Below are 16,102 nucleotides of genomic sequence, written 5' to 3'. Positions count from 1 at the left end.
TCGGGGCGCTGGCAGCCTCCTCGCTCTAACATCTCTCCATTAATTGCATGTCCTGTCTGTGCATGTGTGTGTATTTTGGGCCTGTGTGTGTAACATGCATAACAATAATAGAGTGAAAAAAATTGAAATTCTTCTTCTTCTTCTAATTCTTCTAAAGCAGGCAGGTGGACACAAATGCAGAGAGAGTAGGCTTGAGACAAGAACTAGAGAATAAACTTTATTTTCCACACAAATAAACAAACTGACAAGATATATAGAAATGTTGAGTGGGCAGGGAACTGAAATTCTGAAGGACACACTGATTGGGTAACGGGACGAGGACAGGCAACATAAGGCACGCTGATGAGGGTAGACAAAACAGGTGTAAACAGGAAGACATGCTACAGGAGCCGAAATATACTGGCAAACAATGCAAGGCTCAAAAACAAGTAGAACTGGAATGGTCAAATACACAAGAAACTACTAGAACACAGGTGTTGAGAAAGTGATTTTCATAATAAAACAGGAAATAAACCGAACCAAAAAATCTCAGACAATGACTTTTTAATGCTGTTATTTCCAGAAAACAAGATAGTTAACTTATTGTAAGAAAATTTTAATCAGAGAGATCAGAAGTTCAAATGGGCCATATTGAGCTGTTAGCTGCAGTATACATGTGTCACAAATCGACAAAGTTTTTTTTTACAAAATACAGTACATAGCCAATAGGCTAGCCTAGCCTGCTATATATATATATATATATATATATATATATATATATATATATATATATATATATATATATACAGTGCCTATAGAAAACTATAATACCCTTTTTGAAATATTCACTTTTTTGTTTTGCAGCCTGAAAGGATTTTCCAGCGTGATTTAAACATTTTGCCTCATGACATTCAAGTGAAACAGTTTTTTTTTCAAAATTTCTGAAAATTAATAAAAAATTAAAACCTACAAAAGCGGTGTGGGAAAAGTGATGAGTCCCTTTAGAATAACCGTTATAGACATTCTCAGGTATAACCAATCACCTTCCAGATTACACACCAAGTTAATTGGCCTCCACCTGACATCAAGTTATGTAATCGGCACACGTTAGGAGAAGGATATAAAAAGATTTCAAAGGTATTAACTATGCCTCTGAGGACCGTTCACCACGAGGCCCATGGTGACCTTGAAGATGTTACAAGTCTAAATGGCAGAGGTTTGTTGATCTGTGCATGTGATGTGTCATTTTTTATTAATTTTCAGAAATTAAAAAAAAAAACGTTTTCACTTGAATGTTGTGAGGAAAAATGCTTAAATCATGCTGAAAAAACGTGTATTTTTAAATGTGTTATCATTTCAGACTGTAAAACAAAAAAGTGACTATTTCAAAAGGGTTTCATAACTTTCTATAGGCACTATCTATCTTATATATAGGTATATATATATATTTATGCAGTTATGCATCTCTAACTACATGCACTCCCAAAATAAAGCATTTTTACTGCATCAGCGTAAAGCCTCTTATTTGTACCTTAAAATAGCTTGATTGGCTACTTTAATATACACTTTCTTTAAATCGGAAAATCTCGTAATTGACACAGTAAAAGGCTTCATCTTCACAGGTAAATCCTTCTGATTACTTCATCAACTCTGTCACTGTCGGTTCAGTCGAGGTTGTTTGAATGCATTTCCCATAAATTCCAGAATGGGTGCAGTACTGTACATTTGTATTGTCGGTTGGTTTGACCTTGGAGATGTGAGTGACGGCTGGCTTGACTGCAGTGCATTAGGGCGCACCTGATCTCTAATAAACATTATAAGAGATAAGAGGAAACCTTTTCTTTTTAAAAATGAGTTAATTATCTTGTTTTCTCATGATAACTTAATTAATAACTTAAAAAAAGTAGTTGCTAGCATGGCTCTTCCTGGTTTCACACATGTCACACTACATCGTCATTTTATAAGAAAAACATCCAAACTTGTGAAACAGACATTTTTTTTATGTCAGGGCGGAAGAGAAATTGCCTACACAAAACAATTTGTTCCAGTTCCACCTGCGCCTTTCTTGCTAATTTACTCTACATTTGCATCAGATGAATATTGTGTTTAGCAGTATCAGATGGTACAAATGACATTGTGCATAAAAACCACATTAAGTATGAGCAATAGTAAATTAAAAATGTACTGTAAATGGGATTTGCTGCTTTTTTTCTAAAGTGCAAGACACATTGGAAATGTATTCAGGGTTATGTTGTCACTAAAATTGCTGTGAATGATTTTGAGTAAAACTATTGTGGATGCCGGAATTAAACAGTTCAAGTGAAGGACAGCCATCCTTGTCCCCTGAACTGCTGTTTTAAGCCAGAATGTGAGCATTGTATTGTGCTGCAGTTGAATTTAGAGATAATTCAACTGAGCTGAAAGCAGAATATTAATCAAGTGGTTGGTCTGTGGAGCTCTAGTTTTGAAATTGACTTTTGTGCTGTTAGAGAAGGTGTCACCTTGGCTTATTCTTTGTACCCCCACCACCCCCGTCATGTGTTTTGTGTTAGGCTGTTACATGGTGCCGTGGCGCCATGGTGATGATGCAGTACAGCGTGATGGCCAACAACTACTGGCTGTTGGTGGAGGGCATCTACCTACATAGCCTGCTAGTCATCACCGTGTTCAGCGAGAGGAAGTACTTCTACATTTACCTTGCCATTGGCTGGGGTAAGAACCACAACAATCACATAACGGTGCTACCGTTATTATAGAAGCTGTATTTCTTTTCTCTTGGTGAATTTAGTAAGAAGAGTAAACAGTACTAGATCAGAATCCGGACTAGTTGTAGCAAACAGACACTGTCAAGCAGTTGTTAAAAGGAACACAGTCATCAGCATCATCAGTCAGGTAGGAATGGTTAACAGGTATGCAAATACCAAGCAGCTGTGTGGACAGGGGACTGTTCTCAGGATGAGTCAAGTCATTCAGTGAAGTAATAAAATCCCCCAGGGCAAGGTGCAAGCAAATACAGACATTAAACATACAAGATATTGTGTATAGAGGGACAAGGACAGGGAGCATAAGTGAGAAATGATTTTATAACTTAGATGACAAAACAGTTTAAAATTGAAATAGCAGAACCAGAGATATTGTCTTTTTTATTCCACATACTTCTTCCTTGGAAAAACCTGGCACCTACACGCTACTCACAGTTTAATGTAAAAATGCAAATAATTGTTAATTCACCGCTGACTTCTGAGTTTTATTAATATATTATATATACAGGGCATGTGATAAAAGATCGTTTATAAGCCAGAGCAGCTTTCGTTTATCATTTCAGACCTGTTATCTTGAAACTTTATAATGAGGGTACAAATCATATAGTTCAGTAATGTTTAACTAATTCATGACTCAAATACAGGATGTGCCACGAATTCCTGTTGCTCACCATTAACAAATGACCTCATCCTAAATCACTTTGACGTTGTGTGATTAGTTCACACCTAACATGTCATCAATTAAGGAATGTTGATTGACGGTTTCTCCTTACATTAATTGATATTCAATTACATTAACATCACATATTCTTAAAGATATAATATGTAAGATTTCCATCTAGTTTATTGTATGATAAGTTACTACAGTATCTATCAAATAGTGAGTTAAAACAATGCTTAAATGGTTGATCATATTACCCACTAATTAAAGCACTTCTACTTTTTGCCGAGTATTACAATCTGTGTGTCTGTGGCGACATTCCCTCCTTAAATGCCAATTTGCCGCCATGTTAGTGACAGCGGTTGGTCTGCCCAACTTCTGAGTCAGGCTTTTAGTAAGAAGTGTGGCAGAAGTTTAATAGGAACATGTGTGTGTGCATGTATTTAAGAGGGTAACATTAGGGGACGGACCGGAAGTAGAGAGGTAATCGTGTGTCAATAAAGTTTACAAAAGAGTAAAAAATAAATAAAATAAAAATAAGTCAAGAAGCACAGTAAACAGGCCCGTCTGCAAATACATCTTGCCGCCAAAGAGGCCGCTAGAAACTAGGGATCTCAAAGTTTACCGATTATGATTTAAAAGAAATATTAAGTGATTTTATTTTTTCAATCTGTTCGTCAGATGCAAACATTTACATGCTGCTTCACCAAAGCAAACCAAAATCATCAAGTAGGTACCATTTGACAAATTAGAGGAGAAAGGACTTGAACTGGGGAAATAGATGTTTCATATTTCTATGAGAACAGGTACTATTCAGAATGTGACAACCCCACATAAAATAATCCAAACTATCCCTTCTTATTGTTATTGTTATTATTATTACGTTCCCATCTTGTTATTCTGAAATGACAATTAAATAATATAGCTATCTTAAGACTTCAAACATTGTTTTTCACGATTATGAAAGTCCTCACTGAGCGGAGATAACAAATCATTGTCTCGCCACAATATTAGCTGGATTTCTAATTAATGTTAGTGAGACATTGTGACTCGACAGAGGGCCAGACTAATGAACAGATAAGATTTTTCTATTATATTATTAAAGAGGTGAGATATTTCATATTTGGAGAACTTTCAGGTCTCAGTGTATATGAAGAGAATTGGAATATTTGTAAAACAAGAGTAAGGTAAAATAAGATTAAGGTCATGAGATTTTAAGCTCATCATTACAAATATTGCCAAATAATGCAATACAATCATGTCAGCATGATGAGTGGGTTAAAGAATGAATGTAGGGCAAACTTTGTTTGTAATTTCTCATACAGAAAGTCAGATTTGTCTGAATAATCTATCAGGAGCACAGCATTTATGATGTTATCACTAATCTGATGAACAGATGGTGACTGTCAGACAATCAGTCTCAACAACTTTTTGTCTTAAGGTTCCATATTGAAAAATCGGAAGTCTTTTTATTATTATAAAGCAGGTTGAGGTGCTATATAAATACTGTGAAAATGTTGAAATGTTCAATCCACAGAAAAATGCATAGAGCCTGTATTAAGAAACGTTGCCTTTAAATGAGCTGTCAGTTGTCAGAAAGTGGCATAACAGTCATTCCCCGTCTACAATGACAGTGAAAAGACGCAGAGAGTGCAGATGTGGTGCTAGTGTTTCAGACAGAGGGTGAATACAGGTAAATTCAGACAGACAGTATGAGAATTTTTTTTTTTTTTTTACATTTAAGCATGTAAACATGTTCTAGTAGAAACCCAAAATACAAGTATGGACCTGAAATTGAGCACAATATGGGACCTTAAATGTTTACTCTGTTCACTTTCTCATTTTACCTCTGTCATTTTTAGGTGCACCACTCATATTCGTGATACCATGGATCACAGCCAAATATCTATATGAGAACGAGGAGTAAGTTACTTTTCACAGTATTGTTACATCAAAAGTAAGGCAGCTTAGATGTAACAGTTCTCACCTGTGAATTCATACTATAGTGTTAGTGCTATATAGTAGTACTATATAATGCTATAGTGATAACTTTTTGGATACAGTGAAAAGGTCAGATTCACAATGATAACAGCAATTAGTTACAATGAAAGATGTAAAAATGTGCGTTTATGTGTGTGTGTGTGTGTGTGTGTGTGTGTGTGTGTGTGTGTGTGTGTGTGTGTGTGTGTGTGTGTGTGTGTGTGTGTGTGTGTGTGTGTGCGTGTGTGTGTGTAGGTGCTGGGAGAGGAATATTAACATGGGATATTGGTGGATCATCCGTTCTCCTATTCTGTTTGCTTATCTGGTAAGTCTGTATGTATCTTTCGGTTTGTCTCTTACCTTCATGTTCTCATGTCATGCGGTTCAATTCACTTGAATTCAATTGAATTTATAGTGCTAAATCATAAGAAAAGTTATCTTAAGACAGTTTATATATAGAGCAGTCTAGACCACACTCATATTACATATTTATGATTAACAAAGCCCCAATAATTCCTCCATGAGCAAAAAGCAGCAGTAACAGCAACAGCGGCAACGAAAAACCTTTTAAAAGGCAGAATCTTCGAACGGACCCGACTCAATGGTGGATGGCCAAATGCCTTGACCAGTCATATATATATTTACGGTTTATAAATATAAATAATAATCACCATCATAATAATAATAATAATAATAATAATAATAGTAGTAGCAGGAGGTGTCAAGCAGGATCAAAGATAACACAGGTGGTGCTGGAGGACAGGGCAAAACCATCCAGCGTAACAATATCTTTAGATATTTAGTTACGGAGGTGTTCAACGCGAAGCCCAATAACTTCAGGAAGTTGCAGGTTATTCAGGTTTTTATTTCATTAATGCACCCTTGAAATTTAGCTAACTGTTTGGTTTCTTCTGGTTTGATCGATAAATATAATTGGGTATCATCAGCATAACAATGAAAATTTATGGAGTGCTTCCTTATAATATTTCCTAAGGGAAGCAAATATAAGGTGAATAGAATCGGTCCAAGGACAGAACCCTGTGGAACTCGTTGACTAACTTAAGTGTATATGGAGGATTAGATGCTCCAGTTTCTTTAACAGGATGCGATGGTCAATAGTGTAGAAAGTAGTACTGAAGCTATTACAAGGTCATTAGTAATTTTTACCAGTGCTGTCTCAGTGCTATGATTCATTCTAAATCCTGACTGGAAGTCCTCAAATAACTTACTATTATGTAAAAAGTCACACAGCTGATGGCAACTAATTTCTCGAGGATCTTAGAGAGAAAAGGAAGGTTAGATATGGGTCTATAGTCGGCTAGTACCTCCGGATCAAGACTGGGCTTTTTGAGAAGAGGTTTAATTACTCTTACTTTAACATATTGATCATATGTAGTACAGGAGTGCCAAATAGGGGTAATAATTCTTTCAGTTGCCTACTTGGGAGTCTAAGAGACAAGTAGATGGCTCAGATGACAAAATCATTGTGGTTAGTTTGTGAATGTCAGTTCACAATTGAGCAATGTGATAAAAGAAATTCAAGGCCAGAGTGTGCTGGCATGTACTCGAGCTACAGATGCACCCACACACACACACACACACACACACACACACACACACACACACCCCACACGCACACACACACACACACACTAACATACACACACACTCACACGCACACACAAGTTGTGGAATTCCTCTTGTGTATTTCCTGCCTCATGTTCCCATAGCGACAAACAACATTGTGGATTAACACACTTAAGAGCACAAGTGCACATTACAAGTAACAGTAGCAACCTTTTTGACCGCTTGCAAAAGTGTACGTGTATGCATACACATACGCACACACACACACACACACACACACACACACACATACACCCACACACACACACTGAAATATTCAGAAACATGTACATTCCTTGGGCCGTGTAAATCACACAGTTTTTGCTCCGTCGAAAAATTTGCTTTATCGTAATCTCTGAAATAGTTTCCGTACGGTTGTGTAACGTCATATGTCATCCTCCAGCAATCACAAACACAACCCTACAGTTCAACTATTGTTCACACACACACACACACACACACACACACACACACACACACACACACACACACACACACACACACACACACACACACACACACACACACACACACACACACACATTCTAGCTAAATAAACTGTGTTTGTGTGCACTTAAACACACACACAGACACATTCTAGCTAAATAAACTGTGTTTGTGTGCACTTAAACACACACACACTCACACAAACAGTTCTGTCAAGACAACGTACACATGTTACCAAACTTGGTAACTATTATTTGCTAATAACTTGAGTGCTGTAATAATTAATGTTCTCTGTCGGTGGAGAGGGTCTGCACTAGATCACTGTGTGTGTGTGTGTGTGTGTGTGTGTGTGTGTGTGTGTGTGTGTGTGTGTGTGTGTGTGTGTGTGTGTGTGTGTGTGTGTGTGTGTGTGTGTGTGTTGCCAGTTCAAATCACACAGAGAAAGAAAAGAAAAGACTGGAGACATTTTTGGGAGTCCGTCTCTCTTTTACACATTATGGCATCTATAAATCTACAGAACATATTTTGCATTATTTAACTCCACCTCTTTATCTATTTCAGATTAACTTCTTCATATTCATACGAATTATCAAAATCCTGATGTCTAAACTTAGAGCTCATCAGATGAGATACACTGACTACAAGTTCAGGTGAGTCTTACCTGAATCTTGAATCTTAAATCTTACCTGATGAAGGATGTAAGTAAGTCAAATGAGCAGAAGTTCACCCAGTGGTTTCTCTTTTCCTCCTTTTTTTTAGATTAGCAAAGTCCACTCTGACGCTCATTCCTCTACTTGGGATTCACGCCATCCTCTTCACCTTCGTCATTGATGAGTCCGTCCCTAAAGGCTCCATGCTACGCCTCATTCGCCTCTTCTATGACCTGCTGTTCAACTCTTTCCAGGTCAGGGCCTCACATGAAACTGAACTTTCACTTATTCACACATACATTACATCCCCAAATATTTTAACATTACTATGTTTCTCTGTGTATGTTTTTTCCACTTTTTTCTGAGACATGGAAGATCATTTATAAAAACATTGTTTCCTTAAATGTGTTTTGACTTTAAGTATTTATTTTTGATATTCTACATTGAAGGTAACCTACTTAACTTACTGACCTGTTAGCCAGCAGCCAGCTAGCTGTAGCTACATGGATCTGGCGTTAGTTGCATAATATTAGCGGATAAAGTAATTTGCACACAGTGAGCTGACATTGGTAGATTTGCCAGCCATTTTATCCCAGTCTAGATGAAGTAGTTTGTCGTTATCCTTTGCTACGTTAGCTAACTAGCATTTGTCCACATTAGCAAGCAAGCTAGCATTAGCCAGCTAAAACCAAAAATCTATACCAATTTATGACATGTCACTGTCTTCACTAGGATTTTTTCAGCACCGGGTGGAAAGGGTTATGTTGTAACATTACTCCCATAGACTGTATATAAAGTCAGGCAGAAAGCAGCTCTGGAGACAGACCTCCCAGGCTACAGCCAGACAAGCCGGTCTGGCACCTCCCAATGCTGTGATGCCCATCAGATCGTTTTGTGCTGGCTGAAGGGTTTGTGCTGAGATGGTACTGTAACTAATTGAATGCTAAAGCTTTGTCTCAGAGCTGACATTCGCTTCCTCCATGGCAAAATCTCCTGGCAGAGGGAACAGGCTTTAGGGCTAGCTAACTAACTAGCTAGATGGAAGCGTACCTATGTTCCCTGGGTCCTTTGTTCCCTGCGTCCTATGTTCCCCGCTCACATACTAAGCTTTTTTTCCCAAAAAGGGTCCCATGTTCCCCAGGCGGTTATTTTTTCCACAATCAGTGCCAAATTCTGTGGCAAATAGGCCTATCTAGACCATAAAACCCCCTAACCCTGATCCTAACACTAATCGTAACAGTAACCCCTAACCCCTAACCCTAACAAAATGCTGAATTAAATCATTTTAGGCTTAGGCTTAGGCTTAGGCAAAAGGCAACAACACATGGATCCATCAAATTAGTTTAGTACCCTTGCAACAACAGCACAGCCAACAGAAGAGGTGACGTGATGGTAGCAAAGCAGACACACACATTAGCCTACTGCGATGGCAGTTACGTGCAACTCAAAGCAGCCAGGCCCTTAATAATGCAGAACTTTGAAGCTTAATATAATTGAGATGGATATATTATAAAAAAAATTCACACCCGTACTGTTGTCATGATTTGTGAAATTTACTATAGAGACCAAAACCGTTTTTTGTACCAGGCTGTTTATTTCTGCTGTAAAGTTGAGCATTTTAACATGTTGCTCTATGGGGATTTGCTCTGTTTTGAGCAGCCTCATGTGGCCACTCCATGAGCTACAGTTTTTGGCACTTTAGTGTTGGCTTCATCTCTCAGATCCTGAGGTTGCTGTTTAACCTAAACTAGCAATACATGTATCTTAAAAAGTACTACTTAGTATTGCTTGTAGTCTGCCTCTGCGCCATTGAACTCTATTTTAATATATAGATATAAAGAACCAGTACTGATGCATTGTGACCAGTATAATTTAATCTGAAACAACTTCACAGTAGAGAATATGGTAAATGTTTTTAACTCCTTGCAATGCAGTTATATAAAACAACCGCTTTCCCTTTCGGTCATGTGAATTGTAAACCAAGATAATGTGTGATGATGATTTATCTAACTGACATTCCCCAAAAACCAAATAAATAAGATGATGATATAAGGGTGTTTATTGGTAATGATTAAAATATTAAATATTTAAAGCTGTTTAAGTAAAGCTTAGCACAGTGAAAAATGTGTAACGTTGTAATTTATTTTCGGGTTTCTGACATGACTGAAATGTTTAAACTCCACTTTCTGTTTCAGGGCCTGCTGGTTGCCATCCTGTACTGCTTCGTCAACAAAGAGGTGAGACAGATGTGCTTCCATGTCAAGCATCACCTTAATTTAATCTCTGCCATTGCTGCAGTTCCTTCCTTTCCCTTTGTAGAGACAATAAATTAGACATTTTTCATCATCAGTGTTCCTGTTGTCTCTTTCCATTTTATATCTCAGAAAGCTCCATCAAGTTATTCAAGCTCTATTTTTTTTTTTGGTCTACAAAATGAGATAAACACGACATCCTTCATCTGCTAATCTCTAATCCTTTAAATGTAGGCTAGTCTTTGAGCAAGTCCATCTAATGAAGTTCTCAGCATCTTATTTCATCTTCATCACAAGTCTTAATGTGCCTCTCCTCTATCTGCTCTCTCTCTGCTGTCCCATCTTCCCTCAGGTGCAGTCGGAGATGTTAAAAAAGTGGCAGAGGTGGAAGCTGGGTAAGGACATCGATGAGGAGTACCGCCACACCCACAGCCACACGCCACACATCAAGAGCGGGAGCATCGCCACTGGCAATCCGCCCTATCTCCATGACAACAATGCCAGTGACCCCGGCGGTGACTCGCCTCGCCTCAAAGCTGACAGAGACCCCTCCCACTCCACTGCACCTGAGGAGAACCGCCGACTAGTCGTCTCCTACAGCAACGGGATGGGGAAAGGCGGGACCGCCAAGAGCAGACACACATTGCAGTTTTCTTTCCTGCCACACCGAGGCGGCGGCAGTCATGTGAGCACTACCACAGAGGACGTGTGTCTGGAGGAGAAAGTACAGTACTGCGCATACCCTCTGGAAGGAGAGGAGACCAACGTCTGAGGACAACCTGCTCTGACGCCTCGTCAGAAAACTCACTGATTGTGCTTACCAATGTAAAAATAAATTAAAAGGAAAGTCTTGTGGTGTCCAATGTGAGAGTGTGTGTGTGTGTGTGTGTGTGTGTGTGTGTGTGTGTGTGTGTGTGTGTGTGTGTGTGTGTGCAACTATGGAAGACTGCCATTTTGTCGTTGTGAGTCGCGCCTGTGTTGTGTGTCTGTTCGCTGCAATGGAGGATCATTTGTGGTACTCTCTTTCAACACAAACTCTCAAAAGTGTCAAATTTAGTTGTTTTTTTTTCTTTTTTGCTTTCATGAAACTGAATGTAGACTTCAGCATGTGTGACTCATGATGTTTTGTTCATATCAGGAAGCAGAAAGAACTGAGAGATTAACTGACCCTTTTCTCATCATTGTCCTGCTTAAGCAGAGGATGGATGCTTTGATTTTTTCTTCAGAGAGACTATAAGGTTTAAGTCATTCTGGTTTTAAATAACCAAAGCCAAACAAGAAAATACCAATGCACCATGATTGTGTTAATTAAATAAACCAGGCATCAGATCCACTCTTTCATGCACATTCCTTCCCTCCCTTTTTGTCTATAAAAACCCCATTCTTCTTCACCTTCAAACTAATTTTATTGACTGAATGTTTATAAGAGAAATGGAGAAATATGGGTGAATATTCAAGTGTATATATGTAATTAGAAACATGCCCACTGCATATGCATTTGTCCTGTGAGGAACCTTTATTTGAGTTCTTGATTTCTCTTCATGAAGACTTGGAGTAAAAATTCCCCTTGACTTTTAGTTAAATCGATGAAAAGCAGTTTGGTGTATGTGTTAAGGCCGAGTATCTCCAGATCACGATCAGCATGCTGCTCCAATCTGCTCTAATCATCATCGTTCGTACAGCCTCACTTTATTTCTGTCATACAGTATTTTGAAGAATGGAGGCGAGCACAGAGTGGATTTGTACACAAGAGGGAAAAAAGCCCTTTTCTGTGCCAGAAAGGTTTTTCCATTTCAAAACATTAGTGAATATGTTTTATTGAAGAGCAGCACGTTAACAATAGAGGAACCATGTGATATTTATTTTTATGTTTTTTCTGATCGGATCAGTACGGAAACTTATTTGATGAAGAAAAAAATATCCTGTCAGTCATTATAATTATACATTTTTGGTATACTTTATGTAGAATGCCTATAGTAAGTCATCGTACCCTTTCACTTTTTGTTTTACAGCCTGAAATGATAACACATTAAAAAAAAAAATTCCAGCGGGATTGACACATTTTCCTCACAACATTCAAGTAAAATAGTCTTTTTCAAAAATCCTGAAAATTTATAAAAAAATTAAAAACTAGAATAGCAGGGTTGGAAAAGTGATGAGTGCAGATTCAACACTTTTTGGAGGCACCATCTGCTTTAATTACAGCATCAGTCGGTTTGGATTTGTCTCTACCAGCTTTGTGCACCTAGACTGGGAAATATTTCCCCATTCTTCCTGCAGAACTTCTTGAGTTCAGTCAGATTCTGTGGTGAGCGGTGATAGACTGCACTCTTTAACTCCATCCACAGATGTTCTGTAGGATTCAGGTCCAGGCTCTGACATTCACCTTCCTGTCCTTTAGCCACTGTGTTGTTTTTATGGACGTGTGTTTTGGGTCCTTGTCGCTGGAAGGTGAACCATCTGCACCATTCAAGTGTTTAACAGATTTTCCTCAAGAATTTGGGTGGACTTGGAAGCATCCATGTTCCCTTCAATCCTGACCAACTGCCCAGTCCCTGCTGAAGAGAAACAAGCCCACAACATAATGCTGCCACCACCATGCTTCACTGTAGGTATGCAGTGTTTTGGGTGGTGTGCTGTGTTTGGTTTCCACCAGACATAGCGCTTAAAGTTCAGCCCAAAAAGTTCAGAGACTCAGTTTGACATTTTTCAGAAGAGGCTTCTTTCTTGCCACCCTGCCAAACATGTAGAACTTGTGCAATTGTTGTCACATGCACAGATCGACCAACCTCTGCCATTTAGACTTGTAACTCCTTCAAGGTCACCATGGGCCTCTTGGTAGCTTCCCTGATCAATCTTTTCCTGGCTCGGTCATCCAGTTTGGAGGGGCGGCCTGATCTAGGAAAATGGGTGGAGCCATATGCCTCCACTTCTGGACAATACCCTGAACGGTCCTCAGAGGGAGAGTTAAAGCCTTTGAAATATTTGTATAGCCATTTCCTAACTTGTGCCGATCCACAACTTTATCCCGGAGCTATTTTGAAAGCATCTTTCCAACCATGGCTAATTATTTGTGGTACCGTGCTTTACTAGGAGTGGAATTCTCAAGGAGCAGTTGATTTTATTCTGAAGTAAAATCAAAAACACCACAGTTGATATCAGGTGGAGGCCAATTAACTTGGTGTGTAATCTGGAAGGTGACTGGTTATACCTGAGAATGTCTATAATGGTTATTCTGAAGGCACTCATCACTTTTCAAATCCAGCTATCCTAGTTTTTCTTAATTTTCAGAAATTTTGAAAAAAATAAGCACTTAAATGTTGTAAAGCAAAATGTGTTAGTCACGCTGGAAAATATATATTTTTTATTTATTATCATTTCAGGCTGTAAAACAAAAAAAGTGACTATCTTTCCCAGGGCAGCTGTGACTACTATCGTAGTTTACCACCACCATATATGTCTGTGTGAATGAATGGAACCTGGACTCTGTAAAGCGTACTGAGAAAGTCGCTATATAAATCCAATCCATTATTTCAAAAGGGTATGATGACCTTCTTTAGGCAATGTATATGTAAATAATGTCTAACCTAGTCATTATTTTGAGATACTAAGTCATTGTTTAGATACAGTAAATTTTTTTAAAAACAGGATTTTTTTTTCATTGTGTAATAGGTTCCCATAGGGCCAATATTTCATGACTCAAAAAGCAAAATGTGTTTTAATTGAACATTAAGATACAAGGATTTTCACAAAGGGATTCCTGATTTACTTTATGGTCAAGAATGATGAACAAATATTCAGTTTGAAGTGTCAAAGAGAGCACTGTACACTGTAAATATTAAAGTTATAAAGACAAAGATGGATGGGTGGAGGGATGTGTTTGTTGTTCAGTGCTGTTGCTTGCAGTCCAGGTGACTCTAAAATGAGAATAAATATGGCTTATTATCTTGAGAAAAGACACAAAACATGATTGTAGTTGTTCTTTATTTAAAATGTTGCAAACAAGGTCATGAGAGAAAGCAAAAAAGTTTAACATAAAAGCCAAATTGTTGTGTCTCTCAGCATATTGTGTCAATATAACATAAGAGAGTGAGACATTAGTGTCCTTCCTCTGCAGTTATGCAGTGAGTGAGTGAGTGACTGTGAGCTGACACACAAATTTGTGAGTAGAGTAAGTGAAAGATGTTTGTATTTAACTGGCATTTTGTGTTGGCTGTCACGGCAGAAATGTTCCAGACATGTTTCAACATTGGCTGAAAAATTAGATATAAATCAATGCTGCATCTGTGTGTGCACATATCATACGACAGTTATTCCACATCATGGTTGACTGCAAAGTCAATCAGTGGACTTACCATCAATCAACATGTGTCCACTGGAGATGATGATAGTATTAAATTACAATGACTCCTCTTTGTGTTGTTGCAGAAAGGGTAATATGTTGTCAGCGGACGAATTATGTATTGGTCACACACACATGTCTAATAACACGTGTGCATGTGTGTTCTTCAGTGTGAGTGATCTAGAAATCTCTCTGAAAACACCTCCCCCATGCTTTTATTTACATATAAAAGAGAACATAAACCACTGGAGGCAGCTCTCTGCATGGTAGGATAAAGCCAGCAGAATATTAGTTCTTCGGCTCATGATGACTCTCAGGGGAATCGCTTGAATTCATCAGTATGCGTCCGCAAAATAAAAAATAATTCACGGGTTTAGACAGGTCTTTGTAATAACAGTTGCCATTTAGAAATATAGAGGTGTTTGATATAAATACATGCATTGAAGAGTTCCTTGTATGACTACATGTAATAAATAATAATCAGTAACCAATAATAAATAAAATGAATATTAAAGTGTTAAATGTGTAACAACAACAAACAAGAAAAAATGCTACTCTGATTTAACTCTGGTATCCCTGACATCAACCTTTTTTAAGGCAACAAGTGTGATAAAGAGTCTGACACTGACAATCTCCTGGTGTGCGCTGTGAAAGGGGAACTCCACAATGTCTGCCCCTGATTCTGTGGACACTGGGCCTCATGCAACCGCACTCTCTTAAATTTCCATTAAGAGAAACAGTTAGAAAAGTCAATTCCAGATGCACCTAACCTTCTTAACCAACCAAATCTGCTCTTATACACAGGTGTGCTAAGTGATGGATTAACTGGATGATGAATGTTCATTAGCATATTGTAACGCATCCTTAAGAACATGTGCAAACACTCTGACAGATACACAAGTACTGTCAGTATGACCATCAAAAGCATATTTTAGTAGAGTAATATATAATCTTAATTTGATTATATGATAAATAGGAAATTATATATTTGTTGTTTCTCAAATGTAAAACATGTTTCGAGTTATTTGTTGTCATGTGTAACAATAACAAAAAGCAGTCACTGGCAGTAGAACAACACGCTCATTATTTATGTATTAAAAAAGAAAATCACACATGAATGTATTGTAATAATGTATGAATATTAGACAGTTCCACGGTTTTAATTAAAGGACTAAAGATAAACATAAAAAGCTAAAAATAAAGTCATATTAAGACATTTATGTCTGAACGTAAACTGAATATAAACATACTTATTAAATGGATATGTATATAGAGAAGTAATGAATAGAGGTGTAAACAAAACAGTCAGTTAGCATATGTGACAGTGGCAGAAAAGTGACTTGATGAGTGCAAGTCACTTTTCTGGAAAGACAATTTATGGACTGTGAAAACAAGATTTTCTT

General features: G+C 37.9%; 1 protein-coding gene across 1 annotated transcript in view; it reads left to right on the top strand.

Moving 5' to 3' along the window:
* Positions 1 to 11,173, top strand: part of gcgrb (glucagon receptor b) — a 55,364-nt gene extending 44,191 nt beyond the window's left edge. Inside the window, exons 8-14 of the mRNA XM_083934374.1 lie at positions 2,532 to 2,691; positions 5,265 to 5,325; positions 5,638 to 5,707; positions 8,017 to 8,105; positions 8,215 to 8,359; positions 10,301 to 10,342; positions 10,710 to 11,173. Of these exons, the coding sequence (XP_083790500.1) occupies positions 2,532 to 2,691; positions 5,265 to 5,325; positions 5,638 to 5,707; positions 8,017 to 8,105; positions 8,215 to 8,359; positions 10,301 to 10,342; positions 10,710 to 11,129 (987 nt within the window). The 3' untranslated portion in view covers positions 11,130 to 11,173. The remainder of the gene's footprint in view (positions 1 to 2,531; positions 2,692 to 5,264; positions 5,326 to 5,637; positions 5,708 to 8,016; positions 8,106 to 8,214; positions 8,360 to 10,300; positions 10,343 to 10,709) is intronic.
* The last annotated feature ends 4,929 nt before the right edge of the window (positions 11,174 to 16,102 follow it).

The sequence above is a fragment of the Echiichthys vipera genome (genome assembly GCF_963691815.1).
Source record: "Echiichthys vipera genome assembly, chromosome: 2".
Classification (NCBI taxonomy): Eukaryota; Metazoa; Chordata; class Actinopteri; order Perciformes; family Trachinidae; genus Echiichthys; species Echiichthys vipera.
Note: the sequence above shows the minus strand (reverse complement) of the source record. Positions and strands in the feature narration are given on the sequence as shown.